General features: G+C 37.2%; 3 protein-coding genes and 1 long non-coding RNA gene across 4 annotated transcripts; all 4 read left to right on the plus strand.

Moving 5' to 3' along the window:
• The first annotated feature begins 6,891 nt into the window (after positions 1 to 6,891).
• On the plus strand, positions 6,892 to 8,399 carry LOC113332774. The gene is made up of 4 exons (XR_003351712.1): positions 6,892 to 6,925; positions 7,054 to 7,119; positions 7,252 to 7,330; positions 8,340 to 8,399. It is a non-coding gene; the product is annotated as an uncharacterized LOC113332774 (long non-coding RNA).
• Positions 8,400 to 8,457: 58 nt separating this feature from the next.
• On the plus strand, positions 8,458 to 11,166 carry LOC113332930. The gene is made up of 6 exons (XM_026579426.1): positions 8,458 to 9,072; positions 9,168 to 9,335; positions 9,437 to 9,495; positions 9,771 to 10,216; positions 10,623 to 11,112; positions 11,160 to 11,166. Exons 1-6 carry the CDS (start codon positions 8,458 to 8,460, stop codon positions 11,164 to 11,166), a joined length of 1,785 nt encoding a protein of 594 aa, XP_026435211.1.
• A 2,535-nt stretch (positions 11,167 to 13,701) lies between these two features.
• LOC113333167 (sucrose transport protein SUC4-like) lies at positions 13,702 to 19,247 on the plus strand. Its single transcript, XM_026579680.1, has 5 exons — positions 13,702 to 14,372; positions 17,017 to 17,759; positions 18,044 to 18,107; positions 18,194 to 18,237; positions 18,758 to 19,247. The coding sequence occupies exons 1-5, from the start codon at positions 13,862 to 13,864 to the stop codon at positions 18,917 to 18,919; spliced, it is 1,524 nt and encodes a 507-aa protein (XP_026435465.1). The 5' UTR covers positions 13,702 to 13,861; the 3' UTR covers positions 18,920 to 19,247.
• A 3,061-nt stretch (positions 19,248 to 22,308) lies between these two features.
• Positions 22,309 to 24,337, plus strand: LOC113332620 (protein DETOXIFICATION 48-like). The gene is made up of 2 exons (XM_026579145.1): positions 22,309 to 22,558; positions 22,686 to 24,337. Exons 1-2 carry the CDS (start codon positions 22,448 to 22,450, stop codon positions 24,186 to 24,188), a joined length of 1,614 nt encoding a protein of 537 aa, XP_026434930.1. The 5' UTR covers positions 22,309 to 22,447; the 3' UTR covers positions 24,189 to 24,337.
• The last annotated feature ends 927 nt before the right edge of the window (positions 24,338 to 25,264 follow it).

Raw genomic sequence — 25,264 nt, forward strand, 5'->3', positions numbered from 1 at the left:
CACAGTCTTCTAGTCAGCAGCTTTATAGCCTTTTCTTTTACACAGTTTTCTAAGTGACCGTTTTCCTGACAAAGTGAGAATCTCTTTCCCTCTTTTGTCATACGCATGGGAATCTTATTCCATTATTTCTAACGTCCAAATTTTTTTTGAACACTATATAAGAGAGGAGTTTTCAGTTCAATTACGTACAACAGAGAAACATCTCTTCTTCTGCTCCTTTGTTTTCTGTAAACAGTTACTACCAAGTTTTCTCTGTTTTAAGTTTTGTTAATCATTGCTGCCAAGTTCTAAGGGTGTTCTCTTGTATGCTACAATGAGGAACGCTAATGATAGTTTTATCCTGGAGGCATCTCGTCGATAGGGCTATTGCATCTCTCTACAAGAGGAGTAGCCGGCGAATATTGTCTTTAGGACAGCGTATATCATACGTGCCTCTATTATCCCGCGACAATTTGTTGCTGCATCAGAAATCAACCATTGGTTCAAGCTAAGTATTTTTCGCAGTATGTTTTCAATTGTTGTTAATATTTCCAACAATTTAAAGACAATACCCGACTACTTTTGGTTTTCCGTAAAAACATGGGTAAAAGTACTGTTGACAAACCGGATAAGTTTAGTGGAAAATACTTTAAAATATGGCAATCAAAAATGTTGTTTTTCCTCAAAGACCAAAGGTTAGATGAAGTTGCTTTACAAAAACCCTCAAGAAGGCTTCATGGCCGTGGTTATGAAGATAGACTGGATAGGTGGACTAGGAAGAATTACATGTGAAAAAATCATATTCTCAACTGCTTGAATGATTCCTTGTATGATTTTTATAATGCAAAAGACAATTTTACTGCTTTTGATTTATGGGAATCCTTGGAGGAAAAATATCTCGCTGAGGCTGCTGGAAGCAAGAAGTTTTTGGTAGCTAGGTTCCTTGATTACAAAATGACCGATGAAAAACCTGTGGTCGATCAATTCTTGGAACTTCAGCTGATCATCAACGAAATTCTTGCTGAAGGCAATGTTATTGATGAACCTTTCCAAGTATCTGCAGTTATAGAAAAACTTCCACCTTCGTGGAACGAGTATAAAAGGAAGCTGCGACACAAGACTCGTGAAATCACCATGATAGATCTGGGGAAAAGGATTCAAGTTGAGGAACTATTGTGCTGCAAGGACAAGAGCCTGATGCTGAGCAAAGACATGTCTAACAAATCTCATATCCTAGAAGAGAATGTTGCATCAAAGAAAGGACATGAAGGAAAATCTGAATCCAGCAAAAATGGTAACAAACGTAATAAACGTCGTAACTCCAAAGGTAACCATCTTAAACCAAAGGCTGGTGTCTCTAAAAATATCATCAAAGGTGACTGCTATAACTGTGGTAAACCTGGACATATGGCAAAATACTGTAAGGCACCTAAAAGGACCAAAAATGATCCAAAACAGAAAAATAAGGCGAACATTGTAGATAATTCTGGATATTTTTCTGGCATGGTGTCTGAAGTCAACCTTGTCTCTAATGTGACCAATGTGAGAGACTGGTGGTTAGACTCTGAAGCTACCAGGAATGTCTGCAAGTTCAGAAATACTTTCTCCTCCTATAATAAAGTAGGAGACAATGAGAAATTGTTTATGGGTAACTCTTCCACCGCGAAAGTGGTGGGAAAAGGCAAGGTTGAATTGAAGCTCACTTCAGGAAAAACTCTCGCATTGAATGACGTGTATCACGTCCCGGACATATGCAAGAATCTTATCTCAGAAACCATCTTACTTGGTAAAGGTTTTAAATTTGTAGCTGAGTCTAACAAAGTTGTAATCTCTAAGGGTGGTGACTTCGTAGGAAAAGGTTATGTCACTGAAAACATGATTAAGCTTAGTGTACTTTCTTTGAACTTGAATGTTAATGCATCTTCTTCTGCTTATGTTTGTGACTCCTCACATATATGGCATGATAGACTAGGACATGTTAATTTAAGATCCATTGAAAGACTTGCTAATTTAGGCTGCATTCCTAAAATAAACATTGACAGAGGTCATAAATGTGAAATTTGTGTTGAATCTAAATATGCAAGAAAACCCTTTAACAAAAAGGTTGAACGTAGTACAACTCCCCTAGAACTAATCCACTCGGATTTAGGAGATTTGAAATCAACACCAACTAGAGGTGGTAAAAAATGGTACATCACTTTTATCGATGATTACTCATGATACTGTCAGGTTTATCTTCTTAGAAGTAAAGATGAAGCCTTAGACGCTTTCAAATTATATAAACTTGAAGTAGAAAACCAAAGAGGTGTTACAATTAAAACTCTTAGGTCAGACCGAGGCGGTGAGTATGTGATACCTATAGGAGAATTCTGCAAACTTAATGGCATCATTCATGAAACTACTGCACCTTCTTCACCTGAGTCGAATGGAGTAGCCGAAAGGAAAAACCGAACACTCATAGATATGGTGAACGCTATGTTAGCTAGTTCAGGGCTACCTACGAACTTGTGGGGGGAAGCAATTCTCTCTGCTTGCTATATCTTGAACCGAGTTCCATTTAAGAAATCTGACAAAACTCCATATGAGTTATGGAGAGGTAGACAACCTTCCTATGCATTCTTTAAAGTGTGGGGGTGTTTGGCCAAGGTGGCCATTCCTCGCTCCAAGAAAACCAAAATAGGACCTAAAACTGTGGATTGTGTTTTCCTAGGCTATCCTGAGCACACTAGTGCTTATAGGTTCATGGTCATTGGTTAGAACACCATAATGGAATCTAGAGATGCAGTGTTTTTTGAATACATTTTTCCTTTAGGGTTCGGACCTCGCAAAAGGGTCCACGATGACCTCTCAGATGTTTCTTCAACTAGTCAACCCCCGTATCTAGATGATGAGACTGAACCTAGAAGAAGTAAGAGGGTTAGAGACGAGAAAAGTTTCGGTCCATATTTTGTGACTCTTACTGTAGAGTCCGAACCCCAAACCTATAAGGAAGCTATGACTTCTCCGGAAGCTCCCTTTTGGGAAGAAGCTTCGATTAATGAGTGGGATTCCATTCAACAAAACTAAACTTGGGAGCTTGTAGACTTACCTCCTGGTAGTAAAACCATAGGTTGCAAGTGGGTCTTCAAAAGGAAGCTTAGAACAGATGGAAATATAGAAAAACAAATAGCTAGGTTGGTAGTTAAGGGCTATAGACAACAGGAAGGATTAGATTTCTTTGATACCTATTCACCGGTCACAAGAATCACTTCTATTAGGATGCTGATTGATATTGATTCTATTTATGATTTGCATATACATCAGATGGATGTTAAAACTGCATTTTTATATGGTGAATTGAATGAAGAAATTTATATGGACCAACCTGAAGGTTTTGTTGTGAAAGGGTTTGAATACAAAGTATGCAAATTGAACAAATATCTGTATGGTTTAAAACAAGCACCTAAGGAGTGGCATGAAAAATTTGATCATGTAATGATATCTAATGGATTTAAGGTTAATGAATCTCATAAATGTGTTTACATTAAATCTGTGGATGATTCTCATGCTATTGTGTGCCTGTATGTTGATGATATGCTCATATTAGGCAGTAACCTTGATATTATTAATACCACTAAAAGCATGCTTAACGAAAATTTTTACATGAAAGACTTAGGCCCCGCAGATGTAATCTTAGGGATGAAAATCAGAAAGACGTCTGATGGATATAGTCTTAGTCAATCTCATTATGCTGAAATTGTACTTAAGAGATTTAATCATGAAAATACTAAACATGTATCTACTCCTCATGATCCCAATTGTAACTTGAAAAAGAACAAGGGTGAGGGAATTTCTCAACTTGAGTATTCTCGCATTACTGGCAGTCTTATTATTTGATGAACTGCACAAGACCTGACATTGCCTACACTGTGAGTAGATTGAGAAGGTACACTTGCAACCCTGGGAAGGATCACTGGAATGCTCTCTACAGAGTTCTACGGTACCTTAGAGGAACTTCAAACTATTGCTTAAGTTTTGGGAAGTATCCTGCTGTGCTAGAAGGGTATTGCAATGCTAACTGGATATCAGACTCAGATGAGTGCAAATCCACTAGTGGGTACATCTTCACACTTGGAGGTGCGTCTGTATCATGGAAGTCTTCCAAACAGACATGTATAGCTCGATCGACCATGGAGTCTGAGTTTTTATCCTTGGAGAAAGCTGGAGAGGAAGATGAATGTATACGAGGTTTCCTTGGAGGAATTCCACTCTGGCCCAAGCCCGTGTCTTCCATCGCAATCCGCTGTGACAGTCAAGCTGCTATTGGTTGCACAAAGAATAGTGTATACAACGGAAAGTCTATACATCTACAAAGAAGACACAAGACAGTGAAACAACTACTCTCTACTGGTATCATCTCTATAGACTTTGTGAGGTCTAAAGAGAATATTGCAGATCCTTTGACGAAAGGATTATCTAGAGAGGTAGTTAGATCCACATCGAGGGGGATGGGACTTAAGCTCATAGAATAAATCCCCATGAAGGATACTCAACCTTGTAAATGGATCTCCAAGATCAAGGTTCAATGAGACAACTAATTTTTGGTGATATCGGAACAACACTATCTTAGTCCCTCCCTATGGTGTAACTTTGTGATAGTGATACCTGCATGATTTAGGATGATCTGTAAAGATCTTAATGAGTACCATGGCTTTGCTTAAAGCGGGGTGTGGCAGGACACTCTTAATGGACTCACCTATGTTGATGTTGGAAGTGAGGCCGCTTCCTATGAGAATTTGAGCTGATTCTCTAGAGACATTCATTAAGTCCGGGATTTAGCCCACGGCCAAAACGGGCACAACGGCAAGAGCTTGACAGCTTTTCTTCAAGACATCAAGTGTGGTTGTTATTTCTTAATTCCATTCACTGTTGGCGGTTCAAGACATTGTGTTCACCACTACAACAAGCAGTTCCGGTAACCTCTCACTAAGTTAAGGTTCAATCTCTGGGACACCTTATCCTAAATTTGATGTAATCTGTTTTCTCGTAATTTTGTCGACATGTTTTATCATTCATGTGGGGGATTGTTAGAAAAAACGGGTTTTTTGTTTTAAAACCAAATATGCATGGACTATGTTTTGATCCCTAGACCTATTGCCCACTAGTTGTTTTTTCTTTTGAATTGATAAAACAATAGTCCCACATAGACTAAAATCTAAAGAGTTTTAGACTTAAATACCATAGAATTGGCTAAAGAGCATGTCCCTTTGGGTCAACACACTTTTGTGTGAGGGAGAAGACCTAGACTAGGGCAAGGTTGCCTTTACCGTACGGGCGGTGATTCGCACCGAAGCACGCACGCCGCCGTCCGTCCGGTCAGGCGGGCGGGTCGGGTCCGGATCCGGGTGTGGGTTCACTAAATCCTATCTTTTCGCTGAAAGTTTTCTTACGTTTTTTTTTTCTTATGGGTTTTTTCCATACATGTAAAAGAATCTTCTCTTGTCTTATGTGTCTGACACGCGTGCTTCTTTGTTGACTGATTTGTCTGCCACGCGTGTTTCTTTGTTGACTGACAAAAGCATACATTGTTTTCTGTTCGCATGCTTCTCTTGGACAGACAAAAACTTTCACTTTACACAGTCTTCTAGTCAGCAGCTTTACAGCCTTTTCTTTTACACAGTTTTCTGAGTGACTGTTTTTCTGACAAAGTGAGAATCTCTGTCCCTCTTTTGTCATACGCATGGGAATCTTATTCCATTATTTCTAACGTCCAAATTTTTCTTGAACACTATATAAGAGAGGAGTTTTCAGCTCAATTACACACAACAGAGAAACATCTCTTCTTCTGCTCCTTTGTTTTCTGTAAACAGTTACTACCCAGTTTTCTCTGTTTTAAGTTTTGTTAATCATTGCTGCCAAGTTCTAAGGGTGTTCTCTTGTATGCTACAATGAGGAACGTTAACGATAGTTGTATCCTGGAGGAGTAGCCGGCGAATATTGTCTTTAGGACAGCGTATATCATACGTGCCTCTATTATTCTGCCACAATTTGATGCTGCATCAGAAATCAACCATTGGTTCAAGCTAAGTATTTTTCACATTATTTTTTCAATTGTTGTTAATATTTCCAACAATAGATTCAATTGCAATACTGCAGACGTGTGATCCTGCAACGGATTCTGGCGGTGAAAGTGATTTCTATTATGATTCTGACGAAATCAGTACAATCTATTCGTCCTCATCATCATCCGAGGAATAAGCTCGTTTCAAGACAATAATAATAAGTAGAGGCCACAGCTACTATACGTCAGTCAAAATATTAAAGTCCTTATTTAAGAAAGGAGGATTCTCTCTTTCCATATTTAAATCAGTAAAGTGAATCGTTGCACAATAATTACCATTCACTGTTTATGAGATATAGCGTCCAACACTGTCCATGTACCTGCATTAATGGTCGCTTTGATCATCGGATTTGAGATTGCTTAAGGTATTTTTCACATTCCGGGAAATTAGGTTCAGGCCCAACCCATGGATAACCCATAATATGAGGCCCCTAGATAAAAGAGTTTTATTAGTAGGCCCTGAATTAAAAAATAAATTTAATAAAAGCGAAAAGACTAAATTAGCCTCAAGTATATAAGAGGCGTCACCTACCTTTCTCTCGTTCAGACGCCATTATTTCATTTCCAAGGAGAGAGAAAACAAATCTCACTCACCTGAAACAGAGAGAAATCTAGAAAAAAACCCAAAAAATCAAGAAATCTTCCTGAAATCTGTTCCAAAACAAAGATCGAGATCAAAAATTATTCATCATTTGCTAACCCCTAAATCAGAGAAACAGATCGAAAAAGTTTCAGATTCAAAAACCAAAAAAAATCAAAAGAAACAGTTTCAGTTTCAGATTCAAAACCTAAATCGCCGTTGTTACTGATTCCTGTTGATGAAATACTCCGACGATTAATCACTAGGTAAGTTTTGATTTGAAGCTGTTAGTTTTGATTCCTGTTGTTACTGATTCGTGGGTCGAAAATTTCTGAACTAGGGTTTGTAATGAGATTACAACAAACATAACTCATTCTGACTGATAATTTTACAGATCGGAGAAGGAGAACAATCGTTTGTGCATAAAATCCATGAAATAACTGATTAAATAGAAACAAAGGTAAGTCATGGATGTGATATAACTGATTGATTTAGTGGATTTCATTTCTGAGATGTTACTGTTTGAAAACCCTAGAAACTCTAAGTTGAATTGCAATCAACTAACTTGATTTTATTACTACATCAACTGCAGATTCAGAATCAAATTTCTTTTGGAATAAAAATGGTGAAAGGAAAAATGAATCCCCCTAGAAAAGATGATACAATTACAGGTACTAAGTTGTGAAAACTATTGTTGTCATGGTCTCATGTTTATTTCTCATATAATGCTTGTGAATATGTAATTACACATACAAGGACATGTGTAACTATAAGTTACACACTCAAAATGTAACCGCTGACTGTGTTGTGGTTTGTATATTGATTGTGTAACTTATAGTTACACATACCAAGTGAGCCTGTCACCACTGACTTGCCTAGGGATGTGTAACTAGTAGTTGCACATAAAAAATTGGTTGTGTTTAGGATGTGTAACTTGTAGTTACACATAGAAAATTGGTTGTGTAAATTAAAGTTACTCATTAATATGCATGTGTAAGTTAAAGTTACACCTTGTAGAATGTCTAGGATTGAGTGTGTAACTTGTAGTTAAAATCTACTAACTGAAGAAATTTAAAAGTTTCTAATGTAAGTGATGTTTTTGAATGTATAACTACGCAAACAAGGGCCTGTGTAACTTTAAGTTACACATTCAAAATCTCACCACTATGTTGTGGTTTGTATATTGAGTGTGTAACTTGTAGTTACACATACAAATGAGCCTTGCAGAAGTGGCTGTGTAACTTGTAGTTACACATCTTAACTGTGAGTTACACATTCAAGATGTTACCAATGACTTGCAAAGTGGCTGTGTAACTATAAGATACACATTGAAAATCTAATCACTGACTTGCCAATTGACTGTGTAACTACAAGTTACACATGCATAATAACATAACTGATTTGGCAATTGCCTAGATAACTAAAAGTTACACATGCAAAAATATAACTTATGACTGTATTGTGTTTGTAAATTATAGTTGGACATAAAAAAATGACCCCTTTAAACCTTCATATGCATGTAAGTTAAGGTTACACAACACAGAATAGAATGATTCAGTTTGTGTACTTGGCAAATACACATAGTTTGTAACATGATTTTCATTTTGTAGTTAAAAACGAGTGTATTTGATAAGTACACAACATACTGACTCATGCTATTTTTGTGTGTGATGTGTACAGGAAACCTAAGGCAGTCGTTGAATGCAGTAAAGGATTTAGTAAAGGTGATAAAGCCTATAGGCTGACTGATAGGGCTCATAGATATCTTAGGAGAGCTTCTTACGGAGAACTCGTAATGATGTATTACGATGACTATGATACAACTGTACCAACTACAACAAGACAGATATCTACCAACAAACACGGCGTCTTGAAGCTCTTGAACTGCTTTGACATGGATTGTGAGACACCATGTTCATTCAAGTTTGCTGATGATAAGATTATAGAGTCTACACCGGCAAAGCTGGCTGGTATATTTTGCATGCAGAGGATTGGAAGCAGAAAGGGTCAGAAGCTGTTAAAGTACTATTGTCCTAGTGATTTGACTGACAATGTTTTATACATCAAATACTTCACCGGTATCAAATCTACAAAGCATCAGACGACGGTGACTAAGACAAACATTTTAGAGAAGATAAAACAACTTATGGCAAAAAGGAGAAAAAGTGGGAAAAGAAAGAAAGTTGATGAAAAGGATCTAGTTTGCCTGATAGGTCTTTATCTTTGCTGTGTATTGTTTTTTGGCGACAAAAATGCCAATGGAGTGAACGCGAAATATCTTAGTATCGTTGAAACTTATGATACGGTGCTCAAGGTGTCGTGGCCTGATTTAATACACGAGCACTTGTTTGAAGAGATTCATACTAATCTTAGTTGTTTGTCAAATGTGAAGGCTTGTGTGCAATACCTACTGGTAAAAAGCTTGTGTGTAATTTCTATTCCAGCAGTTTTAGTGTTACGTGATGGATATTTTTGTTCAATCGACTAATTAAAATTTATATGTTGCAGTTATTGTTTGCTGAACACACGCCAGCAGGATTAATCCCGAAAGTTGAGAACCACGAGGAAGATATCCCGAGGGTTGGGAGATGGGATATATACCAGATTTCTGATTACATTTGGAAAACAGACATAACAGTTTTCGGTAAGTGTTATATGTCAGTTGGTTTAGGTTTTGTAAATTTATGGTAATGTAATTTAGATAAAACTTTGATGTAATCAAAATTGTCATGTGTAGCTATAAGTTACACATTTAAATGTGCTTGTGTAATTTATAGTTACACATGCAAAAGATAACACAAGTGAATGCAACTATAGGTTATGTAACATATATCCTGTTTGTATATATATCCTGTGCTTATGTAACTATAGGTTACACATTTTATATGTATATCCACTTTACATTAGATATATGTGTAACCTTTAGTTACACATATCCACTTTACATTAGATATATCTAATGTGCTTATGTAACTATAGGTTACACATATAAAATGTGCTTATGTAACTTTAAGTTACACATACAACCGAAAAATGTATATTTAGAATGTTCAACTGTTTTTTGCAATCTCTTTTTAACCTCTCCATCTGTTAATTGCAGCCAACTCCTAGCTTTGTGGCTGAGTTTTCACAGCTTGAGAAGCAGCTGGGTATATCAACCGTGGTACCCAGCAAGGACGACCTGCAAAGTTGGCTGAAAGCGCAAACTATTGAGAATAGCCATCTGAAAGAGCAACTGCAAGAAAAGCAAGCAATGCTTAAAGCAGTGTATGCAATTGCAAGAGAAGGGATATCAGAAGGGGACCTTTCAGGAACAGCGGAATTCAAGGTTCACAAATTTAGTTGCCAAATTATGCAAGCAATGGGTATTGATCCTTACAAAGTGACCCAGGAAGAGTTTATGCAACATGAAGATGATGTACATGGAGGTACTGAGCATGGAGCTACTGAGCATGAAGAAGAAGAGTTACAATTAGTTGAGACAGAGCAACAAGGAGATGGAAGTACTGAGCAAGAGAAAGAGAAAGATGACGCGGAAACTTCCTTCCATGAAGAATGTAAGTAGTTGTTCATTTTTAATATGCTTCTTTAACTTGATAGAGGTACCCAATTAGTTGACACTAAGGTCTTTGAACCTTTTTAATTTCATATTTTACTTGTTCATTTTTAACTTGCTTGTTTAACTTGATTAGACTTAATAAATGTTGAGTAAACTGATCATATGGATGTGTAATCCCTAGTTACACATGCCACATGCATGTGTAACTTCTGGTTACACTAGTTAGATGCATGTGTAACTCCATGTTACACTAGGTATCCATGCCATATTCATGTGTAACATGAAGTTACACATATTAGTTATCCAAGCCAGTCGATTACACATGATATATTCTTCTTGAAATTTTATTAAAAAAATTTAACATCATCATCATCATCCTAATTCTCGTTTCAATACTTGTGCAGTTCCATGTATGAGCCTTGCAGCTGGAAATACGCCAACAATTCTGCAAGCTCAAACTGCTGCAGAGGGGCACAAAAGACCACTCAGGACATATAGTTCGAGTATGAAGAGTGTGACAACTTGCAAGACTCCACCAAAGAAAAGGCCTGTCGCAAAGCAAAAGCCTACTCCTACAAATAATGTTGATGAGGAGCAGAAGAAAGATGTTGAAGAGACACCTGTTACGGATGAGGCACAGAAGAAAGCTGCAGATGGTGGAGTTGTGGATGGGGCAGGTGATGATGTAGCTGCAAAAGCCGTAGGTGATGATGTTACTGCAAAAGTCAATGAGGATACACCTGCAACTGTTGGTGAAGGTTTGGTTATGACTGCTCCAACTCAGCCAACTCCTGGAACTTTTGATGACAGTTCTGCTTCAACACAATTTGAGGACTCCATGGTGATAACTGCTACAACACCGCAAACACAGCCTGACAATGCTCAGACCTACAGGTTGGTGCAACTAGGAGCTAACCCCGATGATATGACGAATGTTGAAGTGAGTGAAATGATATATGAGATCGTCAGCAACATTAACAAAACTGAACATGGACCCGCAGTGACGGAGAATGCAGAACCTACCTCAACTGGTAACCACTCTTCCGTTCTATGTTTTGTTTGTAATGGAAGTGTAACTTCAAGTTACACATTGTAAAAGGCATGTGTAGCTTGAGGTTACATACAGTGTGTTTTGTTTGTAATGGAAGTGTAACTTCAAGTTACACATTGTAAAAGGCATGTGTAGCTTGAGGTTACATACAGTACATTATTATTTTGGCTTGTGTAACTTTAATTTACATACATGTGCTAATTTTACTGAGATTCTGCCTATATTTGTTTGCGCAGCTACAACGCAGGAAAACGTTTTTAGCCTTGGATTAGAAAAAACTCCAAAACCTGCAGGAGAGTTACTGAAGGAAGCTGCGAATACAATAAGAGAAAGGAAACCATCATTCATACAACAACGTGTGCTGAGGAATAGAAAAATCCCAACACAAGATCTGAAACAATATCAAAGAAATTCAAAGAGGATTAAGAAGACAGCTAATGAAGAAGAAATGGCCGCAGTTCCAGAAGTAGAAGAAGATAGAATGGCTGAGGTTGCTGAAGAAGATGATGGAACAATGAGAAACGATGTGAAAGGTTCAGAAGTTATCGAAAGGCTGGAAGGCGAGAAAAAGAATAAAGTGCTTGAATATTTCAATACTCATTCGAAAACGTAAGTAGCTTGACTCCAAGTAGGCTTGATTCTGTTATTGATTGTTGTATTTTACTACTTGATTCTGTTATCTTGATTGATAATAGTTTACTTCTTTGTAATGCAGAGACATTACTTGGATGGAACGCAAAGAAGATGGTAGCGAGCTGTTTGATATATCTGGAGAACTAATGCTACAGCTTACAAAGAAAGAATCCTTCTTGGAGTCAGAATTCATCGACTTCTACATTAGCAGATTGAGGACGAAGATGAACTCTAACAACAAGTATGACAAGGCAATATTCCTGTCGCCAAAAGCATACGTAAGTACTTCGATATATTTAAAATCTTATTGCATTTATAATGTGTAGTATATGTTGTATGATTATGATAACATACTCAAGATTTTTTTTCCAGTGTAAAACCCAAGGCCCTATGTGTAACTTCTGTTTACATAATCACTTGTTCATTTGTAACTTTTGATTAAAAATGTGAGTTTGACATTCCAAATGGTTTTTGCAGATCTCTTACTTGAAGGATTACGAAGAATTCAAGAAATTTTGGATTCCGAAGCTTGCGAAGGAGTATGTCAAGTACAAGAACGATGCAGTCAGACTTTTCGCCCCAATGTGCAACAACAACACACAGTACAAACTGCTGGAGTATGACTTGAGGAGCTCTAATCCTTGGTCCTACATGAACTCGTCAAACGTTAAGGAACTCAAGGATGAACACCTTCTTCAAGCCAAGAAATATGCATTTGCAATTACTACAGTATCATCATCTTGTTGGGGGTAATGGCATTCATTGTCAGCATATACACAGTTTCCTCATCTCAAAGTACAGCTTGTCGACCTCTAAATGGATTCTTGGACCGAGGGCGTCATGAACAAATGTACACTGTTTTGTATCTCGATTTTACTATCCAATTCACTAGCTACTGCTCTATTTCAGTCCCTTTTCCCTCAACATTCCCCCACCTGCCACCTTAATTGCCTACTTTCCCCCTTAAACCAGCCTATATATCCATTAATGTTTGTTTAATTTACCGACTGGCACTATTCTTTTCATTTCAAGAAGTCGATCGACTGACACTATTTGGTATCATTTTAATTTTAAGAAGTTGATTTTTGAGATTCCATCTGGAGCTGAACTTGATGATAAACTTTACAAGAGCTTAGGAGACATTCACACGTTACAGTGTTTGTTCAAGAGACAATTCTTCCGTATGATGAGCTCAGTTTTTGAGCAATTACAAGTCTTTGGCTAATGAAATCAGCTAACCCAACTGAGACCGTAATAATCATTAAACTACGCGCCGCGTATATGAATCAACTTAATTCTGATGCAGAAGACTCTGCTAAACTAAAGTACAAAAATGAAATGGATAAAATATTATATCCTATAAAGGGTATTTTAGACATTTAGGTTAACAGAAAATATACCTAACTCGTCGACTTGGGATTCTCCCGCCAGCAAATTTGCCTTTACCTGTAACAATAACCTCACTTTTTTCAATAGTCCAAATTCTCTGTCTCCATTTTCTCTTCTCTTTTACACTCTGTCCCTCTCTCTTAAATACAATCCAACGGCTGCCTTACCTACGTAATGATATTGTTAGCGGTTATAAACCATCCTCTTCATTCGGAATCCAAATACACCGTCCATAAAGAACAGTTCGAGCAACATCTCACCGTCCATAAACCGGACAAACCAAGAGTCAAGGACATATAATAAAGTGGACAGTGGGGATAAACGAATCATTTATGTTCCAACTTTATCCCTTGATTAAAGCGAATATGTTCTTTTCCACCGTAATTCATTTGAAAAATAAGGTCTTTTTCGTTCTCTCTCATTCTCCACTTTCCTCTTCCTCTTCCTTAACCCGCCCAACGTGTGCATCTCCATCCCGCCACCTCTCTCCCCTCTGCAACAAACACACAATCCTAGGAGAAACAAAACAGAGAAGACGAAGAAATTTTCTGGAACTCAATCTACAGAGAGATGACAGTTCCGGGGAGTCAAAACCGAGGAACAACAACTCGGGTGAGAAGCAGGAATAACCGAACAGAAAACAGTGTCCCGAAAAAAGTACCATTAAGGAAGATATTTCGAGTAGCATCAATGGGATGTGGGATACAATTTGGATGGGCATTACAATTATCACTATTAACACCATATGTACAAGAATTGGGGATACCCCATGCTTTTGCAAGTTTAGTATGGTTGTGTGGTCCATTATCTGGTTTTTTAGTACAACCACTAGTTGGACACATGAGTGATCGTTGTACTAGTAAATTTGGTAGAAGGAAACCATTTATAGTAGCTGGAGCTATTTCAATCATATTGGCTGTTTTGGTTATTGGTCATTCTGCTGATATTGGTGGTTTGCTTGGTGATACTAATCAATCAAGACCTAGAGCTATTATTGCTTTTGTCTTAGGGTTCTGGTTGCTTGATGTTGCTAATAATATGACTCAAGGTCCTTGTCGTGCTCTTCTCGCAGATCTTACTGGTATGTCTTTATCATTCTTGATTTTAATTTTCACTTGGTATGTCTTTATCATTCTTGATTTTGATTTTCACTTTGTTAATTTTGTTTCTATGGACTAATTGTGTAATTGAAAACCTCTAATTAAACCCTTTGCCGGTATGAAACTAGTTTACGGACGGTGATTACAGTAAAACTGAGCAAACAACCTTTATGATAGTGAAATTTTGGATTTATAATAATGCCCAAATTTAGTGTTAAAATTAGTAAGAGTATGGGTGAAAAGGTTAGATCATCTGATGTATTGGTAAAGTGCTAAAAAAATACTAAATTGGTAGGTTAATCAATGCGGTTGTTATTTGCTTAATGTCTATTTCATGCTTTTGTTTGTTTTTGATTAAGTTTTTTGTTTGTGAGGTCTTTATGAAAGGAATCAACTGATTGTGAGTCATTAACAATAAACTTTGCCGGAAATGGTGTTTGTGTAATATCGGGAAAAAGAGGGATTTTGGTGGGGAATTTCTAAGAAAAACTAATTTTCTATTCTTGTAACAGTGAAGAGATATTTCCTATTCCCTACCACCTTCAAGTAGAGGTTGCGAAAACATGTCATTTTAGCCCCCTGGTAGTCGGTAAGAGTTTGAGGTTTATGTGTTCCAACGCATCCTCAGTAAATCTAGAGTTTCCGACTGTACTTTTGCCTAGCCTTTTGTGAACGATTTGATCCAAGGTACTTTATAATTAAGTAAAGATAGATTGATTGCTTAACTAAAGTTTGAAATGATTAAGAACAGTAACTCAAGTGGAGAATTTTGTTTAGTATTTAATGAGATGATGATTACAGCAATTAATGGAATTTAAAGTAGAGGCTGTATAGTTAGGTAAGAACAGTGAGGATACTAGAGAAAGTAGATTAACTTAGTACTATTTGGATAAAGGGAAAAGTAAGATTATGATTCATATGTGTGTGTGTCAATGATCCATTGGGGTATCAGTTGTCTGCCTTTAATAATGTAAAGTTGTTTTTATTTTCAACTTTAAGTTGTCCACTAGGTGCTCACGAGCCTTTGGCTCATCATTTTCGCATCCTCCTCCTGTATGTTTGATGATTGTGTTTGTAGAGGTGGAGTTCACTTAATTAATTTTGGTCACTTATTCCATTGTCAATTGTCTTTCAACCAGTTTTTGAAAATGCGTGTCTACTTAGGTGGATACGTGGTGAAAGTAAATCTTTGCTAAACTGCATAGTTATTTTCATTACATGAAGTCCTAGAGTTTCTCAGGCTGCAATAACCCGATGTTTTGCAAGCCCAGCTCACTCCTCTGTTTATTGGTTCAATCTTGCCTACCTGTGTTCAGGAAAGGAAATGCCTGCACGCTTGCAGTCTTGTAGTAACTCAAGACTGTCCATACATACCTACCTGTTATGTAACACAGTATAGAAATAACAAAAAGAAAAAGATTTGTCCACTGGGTGAACTGGACTAACATGAGTCCTATTTATTGACAAATCTGACACGATTTTTTCATGCCAATGATGATCTTGAGTATGCTGTCCATTCTACTCAAATCTCTTGGGTCAACAAGTATGAGGAGAATTCAGGATCATCTCATAGAGCTGACACATAAGACACTTGCATTCACCTGAACAATTTACCTAAAGATTCAAGTGGGTCTGTTGAACGGTATGAACTGAGTAGTATAATCCTTTGAGCTGTTCTTAGTCTTGTTCTAGCATAACGTCTTTTGGTTATTTCTTGGGCACATCCCCTAATATGATAAGAATGTAATGGAGCTTTCCTAGGACTCTCACATCAAGATAGTCCTTTATGTAAGGACTCACGTATAAATGATTGAAAGGCTGATTGTTGTGGGAGGATAATTTCCTCACCACTTACATCATGTCAGTAAATATATAATTTGAAGTTATTATTCATATCAAAAGTCATGTATGATGTACCAACCATTTATACTAATTACTAGTATGTTCTTAATGGGTTTAAAAAGTTTTGGAAGCAGATGATCCATATAGTGAGTAAATCAACCTCATGCTCTTCGATTGGCTCTGTTTTAACTTTAGAAGTCTGTAAAGTAGCTGATTTTTTTAGAATGGTGTAATAAGGTAAGGGATAAGAAGGAACTAAAAGGGATTCAAGAAAGGAGAACTTTCTTTTCTTTCGATCTTCGTTGTTAAAAAAAAGAAACTATGATATAAACTTGTTGGTAACTGTGGTGTTCATGAAACAGAATGTGTTAACATTTCCCATCGTCGTTAAATCCTGATTACCATAATGTTGCATTAATATGATAGTTTTTTTACCTTGGTTTTCAGTTTCAAAATTTGGCGATTATTGTATGATAACTTGTAAGATTCTTGGCTCAATGTATATCCCCACAGTCTCTTGGATTGTTAACCATTGATGGCTTTCATGCCACCAAGTTAATGAATTTAATGTTGAAGCACAAATGCATAGTCATGTATTGCATCAGCCCACAGTTAGCATTTATGGACAAAATTTAGAGAATGAGATATAATCACCAACAAGAAAGTATGAGAAACACCATTGGAGGTTTATGCCATCAGTTGTTTGTGTCACTTAGCATTAATTCTCTGCAAAAATTCGATTACAAAAACACCCAACTGACTATCATCTAAATTTATTTTTAGGGAAGGATCAAAGAAGGAGTCGCATAGCAAATGCACATTTCTCACTCTTCATGGCTGTGGGTAACATCCTTGGGTTTGCCACCGGATCCTACAGTGGCTGGTTCAGAATTTTCCCCTTCACCATCACCTCCTCATGCAGCGTTAACTGTGCCAATCTCAAGTCTGCATTCTTTCTTGATATTGCTTTTATGGTCATAACAACTTATGTGAGCATTTCGGCAGCCCAAGAAGTGCCTTTACCTTCCAACAGATCCACAAACTCTGAAAATGAAAGACTTGATTTGTCCGATAGCGTCCAAGAACCATTTATTGGGGAATTATTTCATACATTTACATATCTGACGGGACCTATATGGATAATCCTGCTCGTTACCTCTCTTACATGGGTTGGATGGTTCCCATTTCTTCTATTTGATACTGATTGGATGGGTCGGGAAATTTACAAAGGGATTCCCAATGAAGGGCAGAACTATCATACAGGAGTAAGCATGGGAGCATTTGGCCTGATGTTGAATTCTGTGGTTATTGGAGTAACTTCTGTTGTGATGGAGAAAGTTTGCAAGAAGTGGGGCGGTGGTTTTGTCTGGGGTGTATCAAACATTCTGATGTCATTTTGCTTTGTAGCAATGCTTATAATATCATTTGTGGCTAAGAATATGGACTTCTCTGCTCATGATCTTCCTCCTGGTGGCATCGTAATTGCCTCACTAGTTGTTTTTACAATCCTTGGTGCTCCACTAGCAGTAAGTTCCTTAATTCTCTAGCGCAAGAAATTTAGAATGATCTGTTATGAACTTTTCAAAAATTCGACTAGTTGTTTACATTGATTAGTATGGGTAATGTTTTAGAGTATATCAGTTTGGAATGTCTCGATTTTTAACTAGCCCAAACCAGGTTTAAGCAAGTTTCTAGTTAAATAGGCAGGACAGTTTCTTTATAGCAACCCAAGACAGCCGTTCAGTACTGATATCAAATGGTTTGCGTCTGTGATCTCTTTTGACTATTTGATTCATGTTCCTACTTTCAGGTAACCTACAGTGTTCCTTATGCTATGATTGCTACCCGTACGGAGGCTTTAGGACTAGGCCAGGGTAAGTATTAGTTTTTGTTTGAACCATTATCTGTTTTAAAGAGATGTGGTTGATGATTGGCTTTTGCTATTGGTTGGACCTTGCAGGTTTATCAATGGGTGTCCTGAATATAGCTATTGTGATTCCGCAGGTATGTTTGGTCTTCTGCTTTCCAATTTTCTTTTCCTAATTCCTAAGAAGAGAACCACATGTTACTGTAAATATAAACTTTTATATTTAGGATTAGGAGGTCAAACCTAAAAACTTATTAAGCATCAGATTGTTTTCCTAGAAAGAATCTATGGCTCCGTTGGTGGTGAGGTTATTCAGATTCACTTGTTAGTCGTAAGGTTGTTTTATATTGCAAATCTAGTAGCAAAAGCTCTTGATTTCAATAGGTTTGTTGTACAAATTCATTATGCGGTTTTGTTGGCTGTTCATCCTTCAACAATTGAAAGAAATGTCCATATTACCTGCACATCAATGGCTATTTTAACGTATGATCATCTAGTATTTTGACTACTTTTTCAGTGTGCACAGTTGCTGGTTTTTCATGGTTGTAGGACTTATATATTTGTACAAGATATTGTTGATGATTTAAGCTATTTGACTATTGCATGACTTATAAATTTTAGCTGTACAGATTCTGAGAGTGGGTGTTGATGTGTCAGGTGATTGTATCCTTAGGAAGTGGACCATGGGATCAACTATTTGGTGGGGGGAACTCACCGGCTTTTGCTGTAGGAGCAATTGCAGCCTTTGCCAGTGGACTAGTAGCTATACTGGCTCTTCCACGATCTTATACTGGCAAGCCCAGGATCATCCACGTATAAGGTATTACTATTGTATATTTTGTTTACACCCACAGTTACCCAAATAGCTAGCAAAACACAAAACAAGAAAAGAAGAGGAACAGAAGATCTGTACATGGTGTTTGTTACTTTTCTTCAGTATCTAAACCCACTTCTCTTCTTTCTGAAAATTCATTTGATGTCTAGAAGAAGAAAATCACTTAGGTCTTCTTCTAGTTGTTGTTTGTAACTTTTGGTATGAGCATCTCTATCAGCTTGTACTCCAAAAAAAGTATAACGCAGGTGTGAAATTTTGTGTATCTTTTTGAGGCGTTATTACAATATATATCATTGAGCATTTTTAGCAGAATCGATCAGACCACATCAAATTTAGGTAGAAGAATTGAAAGAAATTGTTGAGGCCAGTACCCCTGGCTGAAAATGCCAATTATTAGAGAGCAGGATCCTATGTTTGTTATAGTACTCTGTCAACCATTACAGTAGACGTCATTGAGCCTCCGTTCTACAAATTTTTGGTTTTAAGTAACGAGGTTGATGTTCCCACCCTTCCTCGCAGAAATTGGACCTATCTAAAAAATAATATATGTCATCCACACTGATACTCAGAGCGAGACAGCTGATGTTCATCATACTGAAAACATCAGCCCATTTTTTCATGTGTGTGTGTAGTTGATGTAGATAGAACAAGATCATCAGGGCAAGAAAATAGCTTGTGCAGCAACTCCGTGTGACCCCATAGATAAGAGTAGCATGCCAGCATTCACTTAAAAAAATTCATTTTATATTCCCATGCCTATTCAAACATGAATTATGGTTGTTACTTTTCCTAGCAAAGATGTTAATGAAGTATGGTATCTGGAAAGAATTTGTTGGACGCGGAGCATTCCCATCTCCTAACAATGTTTGCTTTATAGCTATTCATATGGAAAACTACACGCACCCATTGGTGTTGATTCAAAGAGCGGTCCTAAGGACAGCTTCGATAAGCCAAAGATATTTTCAGTCAATGATTGCATCAATTCCTTCTCAAGATTTCTCCACTGCAGTATTGGTTGGCTACCATTGTTGGTTCGTTTGAAACGTCTTGTAGAATCCAACGGACTTTATTGTGCATATGCGCTTAATGGAGTTCTGGATATATAGTTAGTGTTTAAATTATGCTGATATAAAACATCGATTAAGACACAAGTGTGGCCAGTTTTATTGAGCTTGATTGGTTTTTGTGGAGGTCTCTTTATCTTCTTTTGCTTGTGTCAGAATATTGGAATAAATTCAGTGCTGATTACATTCTTTCGTGATTAGAAATGTCTTATACCTTGTTGCAAACACAGCATTGAGTTAATTAACCCCTCTTTTCAAATATGTTCTGACCATGGCTGAATAACCTTTATGAAAAGGAATAAACAAACCAAGAAGCAAAACAGCTACTTGGCAGTCATAAGAATTATGTTAATGGTTTGCGTACAGAAATTTTTTTCTTCCAGAGTTGCTTAACATAGAATTTCCAGTTTGTTTTTCATACTTTACTAAAGGTAGCATTATGATTCTTTTTAGAATGGTTCACAGCATGGAGTTGAGTTGTTATTACTGCTGCTATGCTTTCTTAGTTGGAATTCATTTCCCTCTCCTCACTCTCACAGTAATTAGAAAACAAGTAGTAGAATACAATCCCTTTTCCATCTTAGACAGTTGTCAGATGATATTAACTGTGGCAGCATATTTCAGTAAATTATGAGATATTCAGGTCGGTTCTTTTGGAATTTATGTGCTGCTTTCTTTACGTGGGATTAAGTCCCTTGGAATCACAGCAGAATGAGTAACCCCAAGTTTAATTCCTCTTATGTACTTCGGAATTGTTCAGGGTTTTGATGTGCTTGAACCCGAAATTCAATCAGTGTTCACAAAAAAAAAAGCATATGGGCTCAATAAGAAGACACCTCGGTGGCGGCAACAATGAGTGTGAAATCTTACACTCCATCAGTTGTAATTGAGAAAAATGTGGTTGATATGAGAGTCATCATGGGGTCATGGCACACACACACAACACAACCAGATCTACAAAATTTGTAATAAGAATCTTGTTCACACACATGAAATGACTGACAAATGGGGTTATGAATTCCAGGGGGGGAGTAAATTTTCTGCCATAAAAGGAAACTGATATCTCGTAGCTGGACTAAAAAAAAGATGAGCTACTTGGGAAGGTGGGGGATTCTGTTTGTGTCAGAGATAAGCAGAAGCAAACCCCAAAAATTTCAATCAAGCAGGAAAGAGAGAGAGAGAGAGTCTGTTCAGTACTTGCACTGTTTGTTTAGAAAAGATAAGTTGGTACAAATTCAATGGCTCTCAATTGGATGCACATGATTGTGTTTCCTTTTATGAAGCTGTTTGCTCTCCAGACTACCAGTTTTTCATCTCACCAAAATGGAGATCTGTGGTGTGTGGACCCAAATACACTCACTACCCCCTACTTACAAACACAGAAAATTTTCAAAATAAAAAATCAAAACAAACAGTAAAAATAACCAAAGATAAGATTTTGCACTTGATGAATTGAACACCCACTTGAAATGATGTCATTGATTTTACCATCCCACCACCACACAAAAACAAGTTTGTTCTTATTGATGCGCTAATCAAAAACCCACACTCCATGCTTTGTTTGATACCTAAATTCCAGGGTGAAGAGGTATCATGTTGAGTAATTTGACTACTACTAGAATGTCATGAATTAGCCCCCACTAAAGAAAAATCCGCACCTCCAAATCCAATGATTATTTATTTATGTTTTAAGATTAAGATTGATTTAGATTATTTTACAAACTTAAAATCTAAACAAAATCCTTTAAAGGAACACAAACTCAAGTTCATATTTCATCAAATGCCCACCACAAAGAAAAGGGAGAGGAAATGAGAAATGGAGAATGAAATGCTGATTATTCAGTGGATACCGAATGCGACGGATAAGTTGCGTGTTGGTGCTGCACAGACCCGATGATGTTCGAATAATTGGTCGCTTAGCTACAGTAGAAATCGATATTAATTACTTACTCGTATTCTTCAGCATTTACTTGTGCCTCCTCAAGTTATAAACAAGCTTGTCTGATTCTCATTTGTCTGTCTCTCTAGAAAATCTTACCGTTTACACTAGGAACTATTGAAGCTTCTTAATCTTCTCGGAGCCAGAAACTTAAATGAAGCATCATCTTAACAAAGTAGTAGAATCAGTGGACAAATTTGCAAGCATAAAGCTTTTTTTTTTTAGTTGTGATAGCATAATACTCCCAATTGGTACTTTATATTCTAAATGTACATGGTCGACACCTGTTTCTTAGGACCCGGCCAACTGGTTCTAAGTCCTCTATATATACGCTCCCCCTTCTCTTTATGTTCACCTAAATCAAAGACACAAACAAGAAAACCATCTAAACACAGACAAAACAGCTGAGTTTTATGGAAGTCTCTGATTAAAAAATTATTTGTTTTTTCTTCGAAGTACTTAAAATTGAATAGATAGTTGATAACTCTATCTCTCTCTCACTCTCTCCTATGTATAACTCAAATCTACCTTCTCCCTCTTCATTATTCTCTCTGAGAAAAACCAACTTCATTAATCTTCAAACTCAAGATGAACTCCATAGATGGCTAACTCCATCTGAGGTACTACTACTCATAAGAAACTTCTACTCATCATTTTTGTACTAAACAAACTCTCTATCTCTCTTGTTCTGTCTCTTTAAAACATGATGCTCATGGGTATGTATGTTCACTTTGTTTTTGCTTTCAGGTTGTTGAGGAAATCAAAGCCATAGGTAAGATATCAGGTCCAACAGCTTTGACAGGTTTGGTCTTGTACTCCAGAGCTATGATATCTATGCTTTTCTTGGGGTATCTTGGAGAGCTTGAACTTGCAGGAGGATCTCTTTCAATTGGATTTGCAAACATAACAGGTTACTCAGTCATATCTGGTTTAGCCATGGGAATGGAACCCATTTGTGGACAAGCATTTGGTGCAAAACAATGGAAGTTACTTGGTTTAACTTTACAAAGAACAGTTCTGCTTTTACTATGTACTTCACTCCCTATCTCCTTTATATGGCTAAACATGAAGAAAATCCTCTTGTTTTGTGGTCAAGATGAAGAAATCTCATCAGTAGCTCATGTTTATATATCTTTTGCTATTCCGGATCTCTTCTTCCTGTCTCTCTTACACCCACTTAGAATCTATCTTAGAACTCAAAATATTACATTGCCAGTAACATACTGTTCAGCTGTGTCCCTTATGCTCCATGTTCCTCTCAATTTCCTTTTGGTTGTTTACTTGAAAATGGGTGTGGGAGGGGTTGCAATAGCCATGATTTGGTCTAACCTAAATCTCTTCATCCTCTTATCGGCTTTCGTTTACTTCTCCGGTGTGTACAAGGATTCTTGGGTCTCACCAAGTATGGATTGTGTCAGAGGATGGTCTTCCTTGTTAAAACTATCTATACCAACTTGTCTTTCAGTGTGTTTGGAGTGGTGGTGGTACGAATTCATGATAATTCTGTGTGGCCTGCTTGTTAACCCAAAAGCAACAATTGCCTCAATGGGGATTCTAATTCAAACTACTTCACTGGTTTATGTATTTCCATCAGCTCTGAGTTTAGGAGTATCGACACGAGTCGGTAACGAACTAGGCGCGAACCGACCGGCCAAAGCTCGTAGAGCTATGATTGTTTCACTCCTATGCGCAATTATACTAGGCCTAGTTGCTATGTCCTTTACTATTCTGATGCGACATCGATGGGGTCGTTTTTTCACCAATGACTCGGAGATTCTGAACTTAACAGCAGTGGCATTGCCGATTGTAGGATTATGTGAGCTTGGGAATTGTCCACAGACAACAGGATGTGGGGTTTTAAGAGGAAGTGCAAGGCCTACAATTGGTGCAAATATCAACTTGGGTTCATTTTACCTTGTAGGAATGCCTGTTGCTATATTCATGGGATTTGTGGTTAAGATGGGTTTTGCTGGTTTATGGATTGGATTACTTGCTGCGCAAGCGACATGTGCATTGCTAATGTTGTTTGTGTTAAGAAGAACGAATTGGATTGATCAAGTCGAAAGGGCAAGAGATTTAACAGACGATTCTTCTGCAGCTCCTAGTGCAATTACATTGCCAACATTTGTTGGCAAGGAGGGAAAAGAAGTGATGAGATTAGAGGAGATTTTGTGCAGCAGTGATGATGATGATGGGTCTGTAAAGTCAATCAAATTAGACACAGACCCACTTATTATATCAAACAATTAATTACGACGACGATAATCAAGGATTGAAAATACTTTTGTTATCTTTTTCATGACAATTATTGACTTCAGTAAATTTGTAATAAGTACTGGTGATTCTCTATTACAATCAAATCTAAACCTAAAGTGCCCACCCATTTTTTTTTCGTTCTAGAATGTTGGCTCATTTATAATTTTTTTTTTATTTTTTTTTTCTGTTTCAATCAAAGAAAAAAGAATAGAACACCATTGTAAAAATATCACATTTTCCTTAAACGGGGATAGTATATCAATTCTTTTATAGTGAGTGTCAAATCGCATAGGGGCTGACTCATATTATCTATCTACCATGTTTACAATGTCTATGGGCGACAACAATTTTCTCGCCTGAATATGTATCTTTCGTGTAATGGTAAAATTGTTAGGTGTCAACACTCGTGATTTAAAGTTGAAATTTGCTGGCAATACTAATCGAGGAAAAAGCAAAAAGAGTAAGATGAGCAATATGAAGTAGGAGGAATGCAGCATAACAAAAATATTAATGATAATGGGTTGCGGGGAAAAACAAAACACTTGCAAGCTAGCCAAATGTGACTAGTATAAGAATAGTACACAGAGTAGAGTGGTGTGAGGAATGTTTTGTGGTTTATTACAAGAGAAGAAGATAAGGAGAGAAGACTAGCTTTCTAGTTGGCAAGTCCTGGATTTCTTTTAAAGTTGTAGGCACTTGGAGCAAAGCACAGCCTATAATAAGAAAATTTTAGCATTTCAAGTATAAGCATCAATATTAGTGAAACATGTACTCTACTTTTTGTCTTTTTAAAGATAAAAAAAAAGAAAAAAACTCAAGAAAAGTTTGATCTACACAAGAAAAAAGAATTTTCCTTTTTTGCTGTTAAAAAGCATGTATATTTCTCTATGGGCGGATAATGGCGCAGTGACCAGTTAGGATGCCTTGATGCGCCTTTTGTTTTGTTTGTTTGACTCAAATTGATTGGGCTCCTCTCGCCATTGCTCTCACGTTTGATAGGGGATCCAAACCGCAATATGCAATCAAATCATGGCCGGAGTAAAAGTAAAACGGAGTTGAACCCACCTCTA

This window comes from Papaver somniferum, unplaced genomic scaffold, assembly GCF_003573695.1.
Source record: "Papaver somniferum cultivar HN1 unplaced genomic scaffold, ASM357369v1 unplaced-scaffold_132, whole genome shotgun sequence".
Taxonomy (NCBI): Eukaryota; Viridiplantae; Streptophyta; class Magnoliopsida; order Ranunculales; family Papaveraceae; genus Papaver; species Papaver somniferum.